The 17808-nt window shown below is 39.0% G+C and overlaps 1 protein-coding gene across 1 annotated transcript; it reads right to left on the bottom strand.

Moving 5' to 3' along the window:
* Nucleotides 1–5821: 5821 nt before the first annotated feature.
* On the bottom strand, nt 5822–6754 carry LOC109118616 (olfactory receptor 1D2). Its single transcript, XM_019210370.2, has one exon. The coding sequence runs from the start codon at nt 6752–6754 to the stop codon at nt 5822–5824; it is 933 nt and encodes a 310-aa protein (XP_019065915.1).
* Between the last annotated feature and the right edge of the window lie 11054 nt (nt 6755–17808).

Here is a 17808-nt window from a genome sequence, read left to right as displayed (position 1 = left end):
TATTTCTTCCTCTGTAAAGTGTCTGTTCATTTCTCTAGCCCATTTCTTTTTTTTTGTTTTGTTTTTTTTTTTTTGGTTTTTTGAGACAAGGTCTCACTATGTAGTTGAGACTGACTTGGAACTCACTATGCAGCCCAGGCTAGTCTCAAACTCACAGCGATCCTCCTGCCTCAGCCTCCGAGTGCTGGGATTATAGGCGTGCGCCACCGCGCCCAGCTACATTGGTCCTTGTTTTGAGACAAAGTCGCTAAATTGCCAGTCTCCAAAGCACAGGGATTACAGATGTGCACCACCACTCAGAGTTTAAAATGTCATCTTTAAATTGGGCTTGGTGGTGCATGATTGTAATCTCAGCACTCAGGAGGCTGAGGCAGGAAGATCATTGTGAGTTCCAGGCTGGCCTGAACTACACAGTGAGACTCTGTCTCAAATAATAATAATAAAAAAAGTCATCTCTGACTTGCACGTAGAGCACCATGTTTGTATTCACTTGCCATGTTCAGCGCTAATCTAACAATTTCATTTACTCCAACTTGATAATACTTTAAGAGTCTCTAGCAGTGCTCGACTTACCTCCTTCCTATGTCTCTGATTCTCCAAATTTGCTTCCCTGGTTATTCTATTATTATCATTAAATTTAAAATAAATTAATCCTTGTTAAAGAATATAGATACCAGTAGATTTAAAATGAAAAATAGTCACTGACTTCCTTCTTTGTTTCTCTCAGTCATGCTGCCCAGGGTAAGTCATGTTCAGCCCCTGCGTTTCATATTGTTTCACAATGTGCTCTTACTGCTGCCTACTGATCAGTTTTAGTCATTTTATTGCTATCCTCTTAGGACATATATGTAATTACTTCTCTTACACCCTCCTCCCCTCCTTCATTTTCCTAAAACACAACAATATTTTTACTTTTAGGGGCAACAAAGGTATACTAGTCATTATAATGGTTTAGATATCACTCACTACCAAGTTAAGTCGAATTCTACTTCCTTTCCTGTACAGCTTTGTTTTCCCCAGAGTGAATAATTACCTCAGTTTTAGCTTGCCAAGGACATTCTCCTGCACAGAGTCTCATCAGTAGGCTACTTTCCTGGCACAGAGCTCTCTGGGGTCTTTTGTCTCTTTGTTTCCACATGGCCACTGCAGTTATGATCCTGATGTTGTATTTCCTCACTGGGGTGGACTTGTGATTTTTCTAGAATCCACGAACTTCTTGTTTTTGACTTGCTCCTTGGTTTTTCTGGAGCTGCTCCGCCCTCACTCCCCCCAGCTTCTTGGGGAAAAGAAAGGGAGTCAAATGTGTTGAGTTCTTTCATGTCTGAAAATATCTGTATTCTGCTTTTATGCTCGATTATTTTTATACCTAGAGTTACTAGTTTGGCTGTATACTGTAGTTGATAATATATCCACATAATACTGAAGGCATTGCTCTGCTATCTTCTAGCATCCAGAATTCTAATTCTGATTCTTTTTCTTTTTGGTACCGGGAATCAGGACCCTCCAGTTGTCAGGCAGGGACGGTGCCACTGAACTAAATGCCTGGTCCTATAATTCTGACTTTTGAGTTTTTGTAATTGGTCATTTTTTCCCCTAGAAGTGTTTAGAATCTGAAATATAGTTAATATGAAATTTTGTGATGATATATCTTGGTGTAAATTAAAATTTTTTAATTGTTTTGGGCATGTGATCTTTTCAGTTTTGATATTTGTGATTTCGGGTCAAAGAAATTTTATGTTATTTGTTTGATTTCATTGCAAATTTATAATTTTAAACAGCAACTTTTCTAGTTCCCAAATGTCTTTTTAAAATTTTTATTAGGGTCACATTCAAAGTTTAACTTAAAGGGATTTAGCATTCATATTATATTGAAACTTCCTACCTAGAAGCAGGGTTATATCTTTTTATTATTTGAAGATTTCTTTTTAAAAAAATGTATTCCAGTAGTCTATAGAAGAAAATGAAGATTTCTTATTTATTCTTAGTTGCTTTCCCTTTTTGCTGCTATGATGAGATATTTTTCTTTCATTGTATTTTTTACTTGTTGTTTGTATACAGAAATGCTATTAATTGTTGTATATTGATTTTGCACACAGCTAATCACTCTATTCTCTTATTGTTGCTAATAATTTTCATAGTCTTTTTGTGTTTTAAAGCATGCAATCATGTTATCTGCATAATAATAAAAATAATAAAAATCTGCCTTCCATTCTCCGGTGAATGGACTCTTTTCCTCCACAGCACATTTTAAATGCTTTGATGCTATCGTATAGGAAACCTGTAGGCCTTCTTTCCCTCCCTCCCTCCCTCCCTCCTTCCTTCCTCCTCTCTCTTTCCTTCTTTTCCTTTCTTCTCTTTCTTTTTTCCTCTCTCACTCCCTCCCTTCCTTCCTCTTTGTATATTTCTTTGTTTTCTGTATACTGTTAAGATTCTGCACACAAGTGTACCCTTCTTGCAGATGTTACTGAATTCTCTAGCTTTTCATGTTTTTTGATTTTCAAGCACACATCATTTCACCTGAAGTAATACATTGTTTTCACCCTGTCTCTCCGTTTTAACTACCCTGCCCCCTTTAAGGTGCTACATTTTGCCCAGGCTCTCTAAAACATTAAAACCAGAGATAGCAGGGGTATTTGTATCCGTCTTGATTTATAGGACTGCTTCTTGTGTTTCACACAGAGTGAGATTCGCTGTGGCTTTCTGAGTCTTTACTAAATTGTGTTAAGTCCAGTTTATTAAGAATTTGTTTTAAAAATAAGTAATGCAGAATTTTGTCAAATGACTGGCCGTCTAACAGCTGATGGGCCACTGTCGACATGTATTGCTTTTTTATTGTACTCCTGAAATTAATGTGCTGATATTTCTTTGAGAATTTTTGCATGAGAGAACCTAGGCAATAGGTTCATTCGTGAGAAGGAATGAAAGTTAAGGAAAAATGGAGGCTCGGTATAATTTCTTTCCCTAGCGGGCGGAGAGGGTCATTTTTTCTGAATCTGGAGAACCCTACGAATTTTAGGACAGCTGGATTTTAATTTTCTAAGACTTATGCTATCCCGGTTCGGCTGCCACCGGATGGCGCGCGCAACCTGCTAGACAGGGAAAGACGGCGGGTTGCAGCCAAGGAAAGTAATTTTAGCTTCGTTCACTCTGCACTTTTCATTGGCTGGTTCTGAAGGAGGCCCGCCTTTCCTATCTTCTCATTGGCTTTCCTCCTGGGTGGGTGTGCCTCTCTGGTCAATCCCTCCAGGGTGCGCGAACTGGGTGGCACCCGGGCTTCTGGGTCTCCGGAGACTTCTGTGGTGTGGTGTAGGACCCTGCTAGCAGGGTCGGGGTGCCTCAACACCGCAGAAACTGCTGGACGAAGTTCACAATTTTCCAGGTAGACAGCTGGTCTTGGAGTGGGTTTTGCGAATCCACACACTCCCACCTGTAGAAAATTAAGGAACCCGTGGCTTTGCTTGGGCTGGAGAAAGGATCCTTGGATACTCAGCCTTGAGCCAAGGGGGAGGCCTGGGAGCATCCTAGATGGGAAGTGAGAAGGCCACGTGGGCAGCTCCCTCCAGCCCTCCAGCGGGAGTCAGCCCTAGCCAGGATCTCAGCTACAGTATCAGATCTCCAGGGCCTCCAAAGCGCTCAGTGTTGGAAACCTAACCTTCACTATAAAGCCTAGTTGTGATTCTGGATGGACCAGGTTGTAGCAATGACACGGGGAAGCCAGAATTTATTATCAGATTTCTCTCGTGCTCTGGGCCTAAACCTTTACTCTGAGGTTGGCATGGAGCTAGGATCCAATTTCCGATTAGACCACTGGCTGGGCTCTGCAGTCAGGCAAGGCTCCTGGCTGAGAACCGCAATCACCTCTAACTGGGTGGTGGGAACACACGGTCCATTCCCTGCCCAGATCAATTACTTGAGTTCTGCAGTTGGGTTGGGCTGCAGAATAGGTCCCAAGGTTAGGCCAGATTTTGCTCAGGATGGTTGGGATCAACTGCTATACTCAGTTGAGGATTGTCTCCCTGCTGGAGTGGAAGTTTAGGATGGATTTTGAGGTTTGAGGTTGAGCTGAGCAGAGCCATTGTATGAACTTCTGGGTGGGTAAGTTTGGCCTTGCATTTGCTAAAAGACTGTGTGGTAGGCATCTCCCTCCCTGGGTGGCTTTTGGGATGCGGTTTGAGGCTAAGTTGACCCATTGTTTGAATGCCCAAGCTGTACAAATGTAGCTCCTGTGATTTGTCAAAAAGTGCTGTGATGTCTTGCTCCCTGGACAGGATCTTAGGATCAGCTTGGAGGCTGTGCTGAGCCACTGCTTGAATGCCCACTTGGCACAAGTCTTAACTCCTGCACTTTTGTGAAATTCTTTGTGGCTCTCCTTGGGTGGGGCCTGGAGTGGGGTCTGAGGCTGGCCATAGAGGCTGTATAGGGACTTACGCCAGATTGAAATTTGCATTATACTACTGGGGCAACCTGTTTGGCTTTGTGGGTGGGTTATACTACTGGTACCTCATATTGGGCACCTCCACTGGCCATAACACAGAGCTACCACCAGAATCTGAGCACTGGCTGAGAACAATGCCTCCTGTCTGTTTTTGTTTGACCTCAGGCAGTGTTGCTGTGCTACTGCTCCAGTGGTTTCCAATGAATTGAGACCCAAGTGGGCTTCCTGAGAGGCATCCTGGAAGACTAGGGAAGTTGGATGTCTGCCTTTAGTTTCCCTTTCTCTAAATAACTGTAAATCTGGGAAAATAACTCTCTTGATGGAATTTTGCCAACTTGAGGGACAACAATGGATGATTTTCTTAAAGTGAAACCTTTTCTCTTCCTCTTCTGATGCAATTTTTTTTTTTTGAGGTACTGTGGTCCATTTGGTGTCTGAGGCCTTTATCTGAGTTTTGAGTATTCATTTATTTAACTAAGGTTCTCTTACCTGGAGACAGCTGCTAGGTGAACTTCTGTGTTTGTGGGGTTGGGGTGGGGGACACTGAGACCTCTTTTTTACCATGTTGTGGGTGTCACTACTAGAATTATTTTTAAAAATAAAAGTTGTGCTCCTTTCTATTTCTCTTATTTTGAAACTTCATTCTCTCTACATTGGTATTTCATAAGCCCCATAGATATTCTTTACTCTTTTTCATTTTCCCTTTTTATTTCTCAACAGTATAATCTTAAGTAGCCTGTTTTTGAGTAGCTGATTATTTTCTGCTTGATTTAGTCTGTTCTTGAAGCTCTTTATTCATTTATTTCACTTCTGTTATTTTATTATGTAACTCCCGAATGATGCTTCATTCCCTTTTATGATACATTTATTGAACTTCACACTTTATTCATGCGTTTGTTTCCTGATCTGTGTAGGTATATATCTGTGTTCTTGTGTAGCTCATTGAACCTTTCTAAGATGAGATTCTATGTGGGCCACTTGGCACTTTACAGGTAGGCAGGGTTTCTATAAGAGGGGTGTGCAGGCCAGCCAGCTGCTGAGGACAAGGGGAGGCCGCTTCTCAGGATTGGGGGGTGCTGCTGAAAGCCATTGTTGACCATCTGCTGATTATCAGAAGAGGCTGAATATGGTCCAGGCGAGTGGAAAAGTTTGGTACTGCAAAATTCTATTATTAGTATCAGTGTGAGCTCGTTTATTACCAACGGTAGTGAGATCTGGGGACACTGGCAACAACTGCGTGTTCTATCACCACCACAGATAAAGTCTCATTCTCAGCTGAAGCTATGTCCTAATTGCTGCTGCATAACCCATAGGATAATGACTTGCATGTGGTGAAGATTATTCTCAGTCTCCACTTCCTTGCTTCTTTCCAAATTACTGTCACATTTACCTCTGACAGGGTTTCTTTAGGAGTCTTCCCAGAGCGCCATGCATGTCCTTATTCCTCAGACTGTAGATGAAAGGGTTCATCATGGGAGTCACCACAGCATACATCACTGTGGCTACTGAATCCTTGAGGGAGTAGGTATGGAGGGGCTGCAGATATACCATACAAAGTGTACCATAGAAGAGGGAAACCACAGCCAAATGCGAAGCACAGGTAGCGAAAGCTTTGTCCTTGTTAGAGGCTGAGGGTATTCTGAGAATGGCTTTGACGATATAGACATAGGACACGATCATGAACCCAAAAGGAGTGAGAAACATGAGGCAGCCTGTGGCAATTAGCATGGTGTGGTTGATCTGGGTGTCGGAACACGCAAGCCTGAGCAGGACGTACATCTCACAGAAGATGTAGTGAATTTTGCGGGACCCACAAAATGTCACCCTGGTCATGAGGATGGTGTGAATGAGACCATAGAAGATAGATAGGGCCCAACACAAGGCGAGGAGAAAGGTACAGAGCTTAGGGCTCATGGCGGTTGTATAATGGAGGGGGCGGCAGATGGCTACATAGCGGTCATATGCCATCACAGCCAGGATGAGATTGTCCAGGGCCACCAAGGAGACCAGGAAATAGAGCTGGGTCAGGCACCCTGCATAGGAGATGGCTTTGTTCTGGGACTGAAGGTTCACCAGCATCTTGGGGATTGTGTTCGTGATGAAAAAGAGGTCAGTGAAGGAGAGATTGGCCAGGAAGAAGTACATGGGAGTGTGCAGGCGGGAGTCAGAGCCGATGGCCAGGATGATGAGCACATTTCCCATCACTGTGACCAGGTACATGGACAAGAACGTCCAAAACAGGATCTGTTGCTGCTCAGGAACCTCTGAAAGGCCTATGAGTAGAAATTCGGAGTCCTCACTCTGGTTGCCTCCATGCATTTCCTACTTGTCTGCAATATGAGCACCAACAAATTCTTACCAAGTGCTCTCCATTGGATGAGGACATGAAGGTAAGCAACATCATCTGTTTACTTCACATTCAAATTATCTTAGAGCTGGGCTCTGTGGCATGAGCCTGCAGTCCCAGTTACTCAGGAGGCTAAGGAAGGATGATAGCTTGAATCCAGGTGTTCAAAGACTGCCTGTGCAACAGAGCAAGACTATGTCTCCCTAAACATCTTAGACCAAGGTTTATAATTTTTAAAAAACATAAGCAGCCAATCAACAATAGGCACAAAAATAGCATTGGGGAAGTTTTTATGCAGTGTAATTATTCTAACAACTTCTAATCTGGCAACTTGGTGTGAGAGGAATAATGTCTAAGTCTTACTTTAAATTCTATTTGCTTACAATACTCTTGAAATATTTCACAATTTTATAGTATGTTATGATATTGTATAGGTTTCAAAATTTTTATTTTATGCAAGTGTATGCATTATAAGAAACGGATATAGTACAACCCACAGATTAAAAGTGGTAAGTGAAAATATTTGAAAGGAGTAGGGAAAATTATTTGTTGATATGATGATTTATCTCGGGAAAGCAGGACAATCCACTGGACGATTAGTAGAGATAGAAAGAGGTTTCAGAGTACTTGAAGTTAGGTCTGGATTCTACTTCTTGCTAGTGGAAAATTTAGGCAGAGTCCCAGGGGTCATGGCTAGATACAAGTAAGTAATAAAGTGCTTAGTACAAGGAGCTGGTATGCAGTCAGCACTTGACAAATATCACCCATTATTTTTATATATAACAATAATCAGAAAAATAAGGCCAAATATAATGCAAAATGACCTCTGCTATACTACCAACAAATCTGCATTAAGGTATTAACACAAACCTGACATGACTCTCAAATTCTTCAGTGAGGTTAAAGTGAAAACTCAATACATGGATAGATAGTTCAGATTTCTGATAGATGAAATTTTGCTAAAGCACATATCTTCTTATAGTAATCTGCAATGAAACCTATTTGATGTCAAAATAATAATGGGGCTTTTAGGAAGCAAAATTAAATTTTATCGAAAATGAAACATGAAAATAAGGAAAGGCATTGTGAGTACTGTAATAAGGTGACACTTGCTCTATCAAATGTCAAGGACCCTAGAATAGTGTGGTACTGATACTGGACCAAACAGATTGGTAGAACTGGTAGAAAATTCACAGATAGACACCAAATCATTTAATCAGGAAGATAAAATTTGCACTGTTTAAGAAATAGCATTGGGACAGTTTAGTCATTATTTTTGGGGAATAATTAAATCAATATTTTATATCTTAACACATTTCAAAATATAAAGATTAGCATTGGAGTCTTTTCGGTTTGAAAACCTAATGTATACAGAATAAAAATTTAAGAATTCACAAAAGAAAAAACATGTCAATTATATAGAATTCCACTATTCGAAGGTTGGTTGCCACTCTTCCCCTTTTAATAGCTTTAAACATTTTTAAATATGAAAATAACTACTTCTGTGGAGTCTTGACCAGAGTGCTGTAGGAAGAGAGCTTCATGGTAATGGTCCCTGGGTGGGAATGATTTTGTCACCTTTAGAAAACTAAATATGGTCAAATAACCAAAAATGGTTTAGAGTGAAGATGAGATTGGTGAGATATGAGATTATGCAAGGAATGGGTGCCAGGTCATATGGAGCCTTGTGAAGATTTAAAATGTACTGGCTATCGTGGCTCTTCATGGTAGCCCACCCTAGGGTTTTTTTCTCTCTCCTGTTTCCTACTTTTGCTTGGGCCAACTCATAGGGCAGAGCCTGGTTTCGCCCCCTACCTTTAGTAAATATAAAATGTTGCCACCATTAATTCTTTTGTTCTCTCTCTCTCTCTGTCTCTCTCTCTCTCTGTACTGGGGATTCAATCCAGGGTGATCATACTGAGCTCCATCCCCAATGTCCCCCCACCCCTATTTTAAGGGTTTTTTGTTGACAGAAGTTCTCACTAAGTTGCTAAGTTGACAAGGCTGGCTCAAACTTTTGTTCTTCCTGCCTCAGGATCCCAGGGTCCTGGGAGTACAGGTGTACGCTACCATACCCAGCTTAAAATTTTATTCTAGGTGCAGGGAAGAGTCAGAAAAGATTTTCAGCAGGAGAAGGTGTGTATGTTGGGATATATAATATTTTCATATTTCATCTCCTGTATGAGAATCAACCCTAAGATAGGTAGTCCTTGATTTTTTTCCCAAAGGAAGTGACTTCATTTGCAACCGAGCATGGAGATATTCAAGAAAGACCATGTCACAAAAGTTAAAAAGGGCTAGGGATGTAGTGTAGTGGAAAGGCCCTGGGTTCAATCCTCAGTACTGAGTTGTACGCTACCATACCCAGCTTAAAATTTTATTCTAGGTGCAGGGAAGAGTCAGAAAAGATTTTTAGCAGAAGAAGGTGTGTATGTTTAGCATCTAACACATTGGGATATATAATATTTTCATATTTCATCTCCTGTATGAGAATCAACCCTAAGGTAGTCCTTGATTTTTTTCCCAAAGGAAGTGACTTCATTTGCAACTGAGCATGGAGATATTCAAGAAAGACCATGTCACAAAGGTTAAAAAGGGCTAGGGATGTAGCGTAGTGGAAAGGCCCTGGATTCAATCCTCAGTACTGAAAAGAAACAACTCAAAGGAAGAATGACTAAATAATTTCCAAATAATGATAAAACAATACCACCTCCAAGAAGGTAAAAAAAAAACAAAAACAAAAAACACCTCCCAACGTAATTAGCTCACTGTCACTGCCCCTGCCTTGCAACTGCAAGATTCTGAGTTCGATTCCCAGTACCAAAACAAACAAATAAACAAAAAACCAAAAAAAGAAAACAACAACAACAACAACAACAACAACAACAAAAACCTCTCAAGTAAGATAAACCAAAGATTTCTACTCCAGGTGTTAGAGTGGAAGGAGATGTTAGTCAGAAGCATGTGTCCAATTTATAACACATGATTGTTAAGCAAACAAACAGATTGATACTCTTTATTTTGGTGTTTTTTGCTTTTTGTTTTTTTTTGGTACCTGGAATCAAACTCAGGTCCTTGAGTTTGCAAGGCAGGTGGCAGAACCACTGAGCTAAATCCGCGGCCCTGATACTTTTTATTTGGTCAGAGGTATATTTATAATTTCTCAATATAAGATGTAATATTTAACAAAATATTTATTTCTCTTATCTTATTTTCTAGATGAGGCGATGAGACTTAAAAAGTTAATAAGTTCTTCAAATTTGTTGACCTAGTAACCGATGGAACTGGGTTTTGACACCCTTCCCACGTCTTCATATTTCACATCCTAACCACTCTGCTATACATAATAAAAGTAATAATGCTCACTTCATCCTGAGTTTTGGAGAAAGAGAAATCATTTTCAAACCTTAAAGCTATACTGTAAAATCAAGAGGCTGTTACAGTAATGGGGAAGGGAAATCTATTCTAAAACAATTCCTCAAACTTCTGGCTATTTTTCATGTGTTTCCAGTAGGAAAACGTGCTCTCAGGGTGAAGAGAAGCAGGGTTCCCACTCTTTGCTCCAGCCTGGGCTTGCATATGCCTCCTACTCAGACAGGAGCAGCCTCTGCTCACCTTGAGACAGCAGGGAAGAGGGCAGGTTGTTGGGGTAGCGATGCCCTAAGGCATCTGTGTCAGGCCCTGAGGTGCAACTGCCTGGGAGAGAAAAGAATGAGGGAACAAATTATCATGGGCTTTCCATGTGTTGTCCTGGTCAGGAACTGGGGAATAAAAGAGAGTGACAAAGATGGACCAGACTATCACGTAGAGGATTTAAGTTGTGAGCCAGCAAAGGGGGCTGAAGGAGAGGTCAATTCCCTATCATAGAAGTTATTCAAACAAGCTGCCAGAGCCTGTAGGCTGAGTCCTTGTTCAGAGCTGATGGCAGCATTTAGTGGGAGTGGGTGATAGTGAGGATCTATTTATACGAGATGTACCAGTCTGTGGGGAACTGATGTGGTGATCCGTTGGCACTTGAGTAGAAACTAGAGCAACCCTGTGGCTATGCGGTAGACTGTGTATACAGATTTTTGCCTGGTATTTGTTCTCCTGCTTTTCTACATTGTGGATGAGCTCACTTAATTTCCCAGTGCTTAAGTGAAGCTGTGAGCTGAGGTTCTGAGGCTCCTTACCACTCAGGAACAAAAGAAAAGAGAAAGAATTGCAAAAGAAGAAAATGTGGGTATAGATCAGCAAATGCAAGACCCTGGTTTCAAATTCTACGACCTCCAGGGAGAGGGAGAAATGATGTCAAAAGAAAGAGGAACAAGTGGACTCATTCCAGAGAGCACTCCAAACCCCCGTCAGCAACCTGAGGATGAAACAGAGCATGGTGGGGACTCCTTGAGTAATCACGCCTCGGGCACACTCCAGCATCGCTTCTCTTTCTGCTGCGGAGAGAAAGGTTTTCCACCTCCTTAGACCCTATCAGAAACTACTTCCTTCCACAGCTTGATTCATGGAGTCTGGGGCCCTCTGGGACATTTTCTTGACGGGAGAGAGGGTGGGGATACAGATGAGAAGACTGGGTAAAGCCAGAGAAGAACTCCAAGAGGACTTAATGCCTCTGCTTTCTATCCCGCACTGTTAATCTCAGATGCTTTGGCTGTGTCAGAATTACCTGTGACTCTTTAAAACCGGAAACTATTTTCTCACCACTTTCCTTGAAGTATGGTTCTGTTCTGAGAACCAGATCCTTTTTACCATGCACTCAATGATCCCAACTGAACCTCTTGGGAAACCCTGCTCTGAGTCTGTAAGAGTTGGTAGGTTCTTGTCCCCAGTGTGGTCAGATGGCCTTAGAGACACAAACAACTCTGTTGTGTGGCTTGGCTGTGTGTGTGACAATGTGGAAAAGGACTACAAACTTTCAGTAAGAAAAGAGGCTTTGGTATTTCCTCTATTGTTCCCTAGGTATATGACTTTGAGGAGGGAGCATATCCTCCTTGAACTTCCTCAGCTCAGTATGTACAGTTGGATGCTGGTAGTGAATCACACGTATGAAATAGTACTTTGAAAACTGTAGAGCACTTAAAATATTTGAGGGCCTGTTCTTTTGTCCTGAAATACTAAGAAGTTAGATGATACCGTGTGCATGAGAGAAAATGTACATAGAGAAGATAAAAGAAAGGAGAGACAGAGGGACAGAGATGAGACAGAGACAGAGAGAGACAGAGAGGCAGACCAAGAGAGATAATAAGCCTGTGATCAGAATTTACCCAGTTTTCCACGTGGCCCTCAGAGTTGTCTGGTTCTGCTGCCTGCACTTTTCTCCTTTATAGGATGAAAATTCAGTCAGGACATAAAGACTTGTTGCTTGTCTTAATGGCTAAAGGTGCAGAGCAGGAGGCTTGTTCCTAGGTCTTCAGTCTTTAAAAAAAAAAAAAAGAGGAGATAGAATTTAAGGCTCTTGCATGACCTAAATGGCGTGGAGATGTGAGAGCTGATGGTCGAATCCCCGTTTGTGAAGAAAGGGGCTGAATGTGGACTCCATCAGACTTATTTATCAGTTTGGGAGGGGCCTCGGGGACACATTCCCAAGACAGCTTCTTGAGATGAACATGGATAATTGCTCCAATATTAATATCTAGAGGCAAGGATCTTGGGAAATGAGTCTTGTTTACAGGAAAAAACCAAATCATTATTGTGCATCAGCCCTAAAAGTTTTCTTAGGGTTAAAGGTAAGCCAGAAATAAAGAAAATGTCACAGGTCCTGAAGCCTGACTTTGAATCACTACAGAGGTCTGGAAAACCCAAAACACTAAGTAAAATCAATAGAAAAAAACGTGTTTAGAGGAGAATAATGTTCCCAAGAACTTAAATTGCTTCTCTTAATAATTTGAAGAACGTAATAATTAACCGTGCCCAAAGATAACATACATACACGGAAATAAGATTTCAAAAGCAAGAACCAACCCATGATGGTATATAGGGACTGCAGATAATATAATTACCATGCACAGACTGAACACTAATAATGCTTATGTTTTAGGTAATAAAATGAAGCCAAAAAGTAAAGAAGGGATTTTCATGAATTGAACAGTCATGAGTACTTATAAAAGAAACAGATAGCTAGTGCTCTAGAAGTTCCTTTATATTTCCTTCTAGTTACTTTATGTTTCTCTTCCTACACAGTTATCATATATCCTCCCCAAACATTTTTTTTCCAGTACAGGGGCATTGAACCCAAGGTCTCACACATGCTAGATGAGCAGTCTACCACTGAGCTCTACCCCTTGCCTTGTCTTTTGTCTTTTTGATAATTCTTTTGCTAATATGTGTGAGGTGGCATTTTATTGTGATGTAATATGTTTGTTCTTATCAGTTTGATATCTGATGCATTATCTATTCTTTTCAAATTTTATTTCCTAAGTGTATGTATTATACTTTGATGTGTATATTTTATATTATGCAATGTATTACATTATACTTTGATGGTTATATATTTATTCAAATCTGTATAAGAAAAACCCTCTAAAGCCAGAGCACCAAACTCATGATTTAATGAGTATCATTGTTTATCTAAATATAAATTCACGGGCCAATATGATGTCATTTTAAATTCTTATCACCTCTTCCAAGAATCACTGATTTAGACCAAACTTACTTGTTTCATCTACTATCTCTTCCCCATCATTCATCTTTTTAGATTTCTTTGAAGCAAATCTTATTTCACTGGCAAATATTACAATGCACATCTGTAAAATGTGAAACTTTAAAAAAAATCTACCAGAGCAATATCTTACCTTAAAGTTTAACACAACATATTAATATAATCAAATACTTAATTATGGTTCAAATGAACAACTGTCTTGTATAGCTTATTGTTTAGGAGCCATAAAGCAAGGCTAAATTAAGTCTAAAGAGAAGGAAAGACATAGTAAAGATCAGAGCAGATATACATATAATGGAGAATGAAAACACTATGAAAAGATGAATTTGACAAATCTTTAGGCAAATCAACAGATAACTAAAAGAGAGAACATTATAATTGATACCACAGAAATAAATATATCTATTATGCTATATTATATATATTATACTAATATTTTACTAATAAAACATCTGTATGACTTTATGAAGAATTATATGCCAATAAATTGGGAAACCTAGATGAAATGGGTACATTTCTGGGCATATACAACCTTGCAAAATTGAATGATGAAGATAAAAAATAACCGAAAAGATCAATAATGAACTTCAAGATTGAACAAGTAATAAAAAGTCTCCCAGTAAAGAAAAGCTCAGAAGCTAGTGGCTTCACTGTTGAATTCTACCAAAGAAGAACTAATACTATCTCTTTTCAAATTACAGTATTCCCAAAATTGAAAAGAGGGAACTCTGTCAAGCTAATTTCTTGAGGCCAGTGTTATCCTGATAGACAAAGCAATGAAAGAAAACATCAACAAAAACTACAGACCAATATCCCCAGTGAGCATAGACACTGAATGGGGAAAAGCTCAGTGTTTCCTCTAAGGCGTGGAAGGACGACAACAAAACAAGAATTTCAGCTTTCATTTCTTCTATTCAACATAATACTGGAAATCTAGCTGGATCAATTAGGTAAGAGAAAGAAATAAAGATCATCTAAATTGAAAGAGAAGTCAAATTATCCTCGTTTGAGGATAACATGCTTTTACCCATACAAAATCCTGAAGACTCCACCAAAAAAATTGTTGAAACTGACAAGTTGCAGGATACAAAATCAATATACAAAAAGCAGCAGGATTTTTATCCATCAGTAATAAACTGGCTGGAAAAATGTACTATAATAAACACAGGCACACACACACATACACACTCATGTACACCCAAGCACATCTAGGAATAAATTTAACTGAAGAAGTAAAAAATCTCTTCCACAAAAATTATAAAACACTAATGAAGGAAATCATAGAGGACATACACACACAAAGAAAGATATTCCACATTCACAGATTAGAAGAATTATTAATAAAACTATACTACTGAAAGTGGTCTACAAATTCAATGCAATTTCCATCAAAATACCAATGACATTTTTTATAGAAAAAGAAAAATAATTCCAGAATTCATATGGAACCAGAAAAGATCCAGAATAGCTAATACAATCTTGAGCAAAAATAAAAAATAAAAAACAACCCCTAAAACAAAAGAACAAATAGTAGAACCTCCAACCCCTGCAAAACTATAGGCATCATAATTCCTGACTTCACAGTGGCTTTGTAATGTAGTTTCAAACTGGGGATTGTGATACCCACTGCCATGACTGTTGCCTACAACGGTTTTTGCTATTCTAGGTCTCTTCTGATTCCAAATGAATTTTTTGATTGTTTTCTCTAATTTAGTGATATACACTGTTGGGATTTCAATTGAGATTGCATTGAATCTGTGTAGCAATTTTGGAAGTATCGCCATTTTCCCTAATTGGTTCTTTCTACCCAGGAACAAGGGATGCCTTTCCATTTTCTTATATCCTCTTAGATCTCTTTTTTCAGAATATGATGTTGGCTGTTGATTTTTCACAGGTAGCCTTTATCAAGTTAAGATAAAGACCATCTATTTCAATTTTCTGCAGACTTTTTATCATGAATGGGTGTTGAATTTTGTTGAATGATTTTTCTGCATCTATTGAGTTGATCATGTGGTTTTTGTCCTTGACTCTGTTAATATGTGCATTACATTTACTGATTTATGTATGTTGAACCTTCCTTGCATCCCTGGGATAAATCCAACTTGGTCAGGGTGTATGATCTTGATGACCCTCTGTGTTCTGTTTGCCCATATCTTATTGAGGATCTTTGAATCTATGTTCATTATGGAGATTAGCCTATAGTTGTCTTTTTTGTTTGAGTCTTTCCCTGGTTTTGGAATCAAAGCAACACTTGTTTCCAGGAATGAATTTGGAACTTTTGCTTCCCTTTCAATTTTATGGAAGAGTTTAAAGAGTAGTGGCAATAATTCTTCTCTAAATGTCTTGTAGAATTTAGCATTGAAGCCATCAGAGCCTGGGCTTTTTTTTGTTGATAAAGTTTTAACTATGTTTTCAATTTCACTCATTATAATTGGGATGTTTACAGTTTTTATATCTTCTTTGTTCAGCTTTGGTAACTCATATATATCTAGAAATCTGTCCATATCTTCTGTGTTTTCCATTTTATGAGAGTACAAATTCTCAAAGTAGGTATTGATGATCCTCTGTATTTTTCTGCTGGATCTGGTGTGACTTAACCTTTTTCATTCCTAATTGCATGGATTTGAGCCTTTAGTTTTGTTTTGGATAAGGTTGGCTAAGAGTGTATCAATGTTGTTTATTCTTTTGAAAAACCAACTCTTTAATTCATTTTTTTGTATCATTCTCTCAGTCTCCATTGCATTGATTTCTGCTCTGATCTTTATAATTTCCTACCTTGTATGAACTTTGGGTTTGTTTTGCTCTTTTTTTTCTAGGAGCTTAAGATTCACCATTAGGTTATTTGTTTGAGTTTGCTCTGTTTTCCTAGTGTGGGCATTCACTACTATGAATTTCCCTGATAGAACTGCTTTCATTGTGTCTCATAGAATCCTATATGTTATATTGGCCTTATCATTTAATTACAGAAACTGTCTAATTTCTTCTTTAATTTCCTCTGTGACCCAATGGTTGTTCAGGAGAGTGTTACTCAATTTCCATGTGTTTGTGAAGTTTTTACTGTTTCTTATGCTGTTGATCTCCAGCTTAATAGCACTATGGTCTGATAATATACATGGGATAACTTCAATTCCTTTGTATTTACTTAAACCTGTTCTGTGAGCTAGCATGTGGTCTGTTCTGTAGAATGACCTGTGTGCAGCTGAAAAAAATGCATATTCTTATTTTATGCAGTGGAATACTCTGGTGATGTCTATTAAGTCAATTTTTTCAATAGCTTGGTTTAGATCTAGTATTTATTTGTTGATTTTTTTGTCTAGATGTTCTGTCTATTTGTGACAATGGGGTATTGAGGTCTGCTACTACAACTGTATTAGTGCTCATTTGGTGTTTCATGTCCCTTAATATTTGTTCTGTATAGTTGGGGGCATTAGTATTTGATGAATATATATTTGATTGTCATCTCTTCCTCTCAGATTGTTCCCTTTACAAGAATATAGTGACCTTCTTTGTCTCTCTTAATTAGTTTGGTTTGAAATTTACTTTGTCTGCAAATAAGATAGCCACCCCTGCTTTTTTCTGGGTTCCTGTCACATGGAGAACTGTTTTCCATCCCTTTACTTTCAGTCTATGAGTTTCTTTTTGATCTAGATGTGTTTCTTGTGTCAAGCATATTGTTGGATTTTGCTTCTTAATCCATTCTGCCAGTCTATTTCTTTTGATTGGTAAATTGAGGCCAATGACATTGATGGTTATTACTGATATGTATTGACTTATCATTGTCATGTTATTTTCCTTTTGTTGGCTGTTCTTAATTTTTCTCCCTCTCCCTTTAAATTTTTGCCCATTGAATTTGCTCTGTTGGGCCTCATGGAGTTGTGACCTTCATTGTCTTTTTCTAGGATATTTAAAAAAATTGTAGGAGTGCTGGTTTGGTATTCGCAATGTTTTTTAGGTGTTCTTTGTCTTGAAAGTATCTTATTTCCCCATGATTTTTGAAAGACAGCTTTGCAGGATACATCAACTTAGGTTGGAGTTTGTTTTCTTTTAAAGCTTGAAATATCTAACTCAAGGCTCTCCTTGACTTGAGGGTTTGTATTGAAAAGTCTGTTGTGATTCTGATGGGCTTTCCTTTGCATGTGATTTGTTTCTTTTCTCTAACTGCATGTAGCATTTTGTTCTTCTGTTGGGTTTCTGGGATCTTGACTGTTATGTCTAGGTATAGATTTTTTTTCCATCATAACTACTTGGAGTCCTATATACCTCACTTATCAGTATACCAACGTTTGTTGGGTTGATTTCTCATAGTCCATTACAATTTTTAAGAGATCTGTCTTTTCATAGTCACTCACTGACATCCTGTCTTCTATATCTGAT

This window comes from Fukomys damarensis, unplaced genomic scaffold (assembly GCF_012274545.1).
Source record: "Fukomys damarensis isolate Sample0158 unplaced genomic scaffold, DMR_v1.0_HiC HiC_scaffold_13, whole genome shotgun sequence".
NCBI lineage: Eukaryota > Metazoa > Chordata > Mammalia > Rodentia > Bathyergidae > Fukomys > Fukomys damarensis.
Note: the sequence above shows the minus strand (reverse complement) of the source record. Positions and strands in the feature narration are given on the sequence as shown.

What these genes read in the sequence shown, in the direction of transcription:
- LOC109118616 (XM_019210370.2), bottom strand. Translation starts at nt 6,754, where the DNA reads ATGCATGGAGGCAACCAGAGTGAGGACTCCGAATTTCTACTCATAGGC.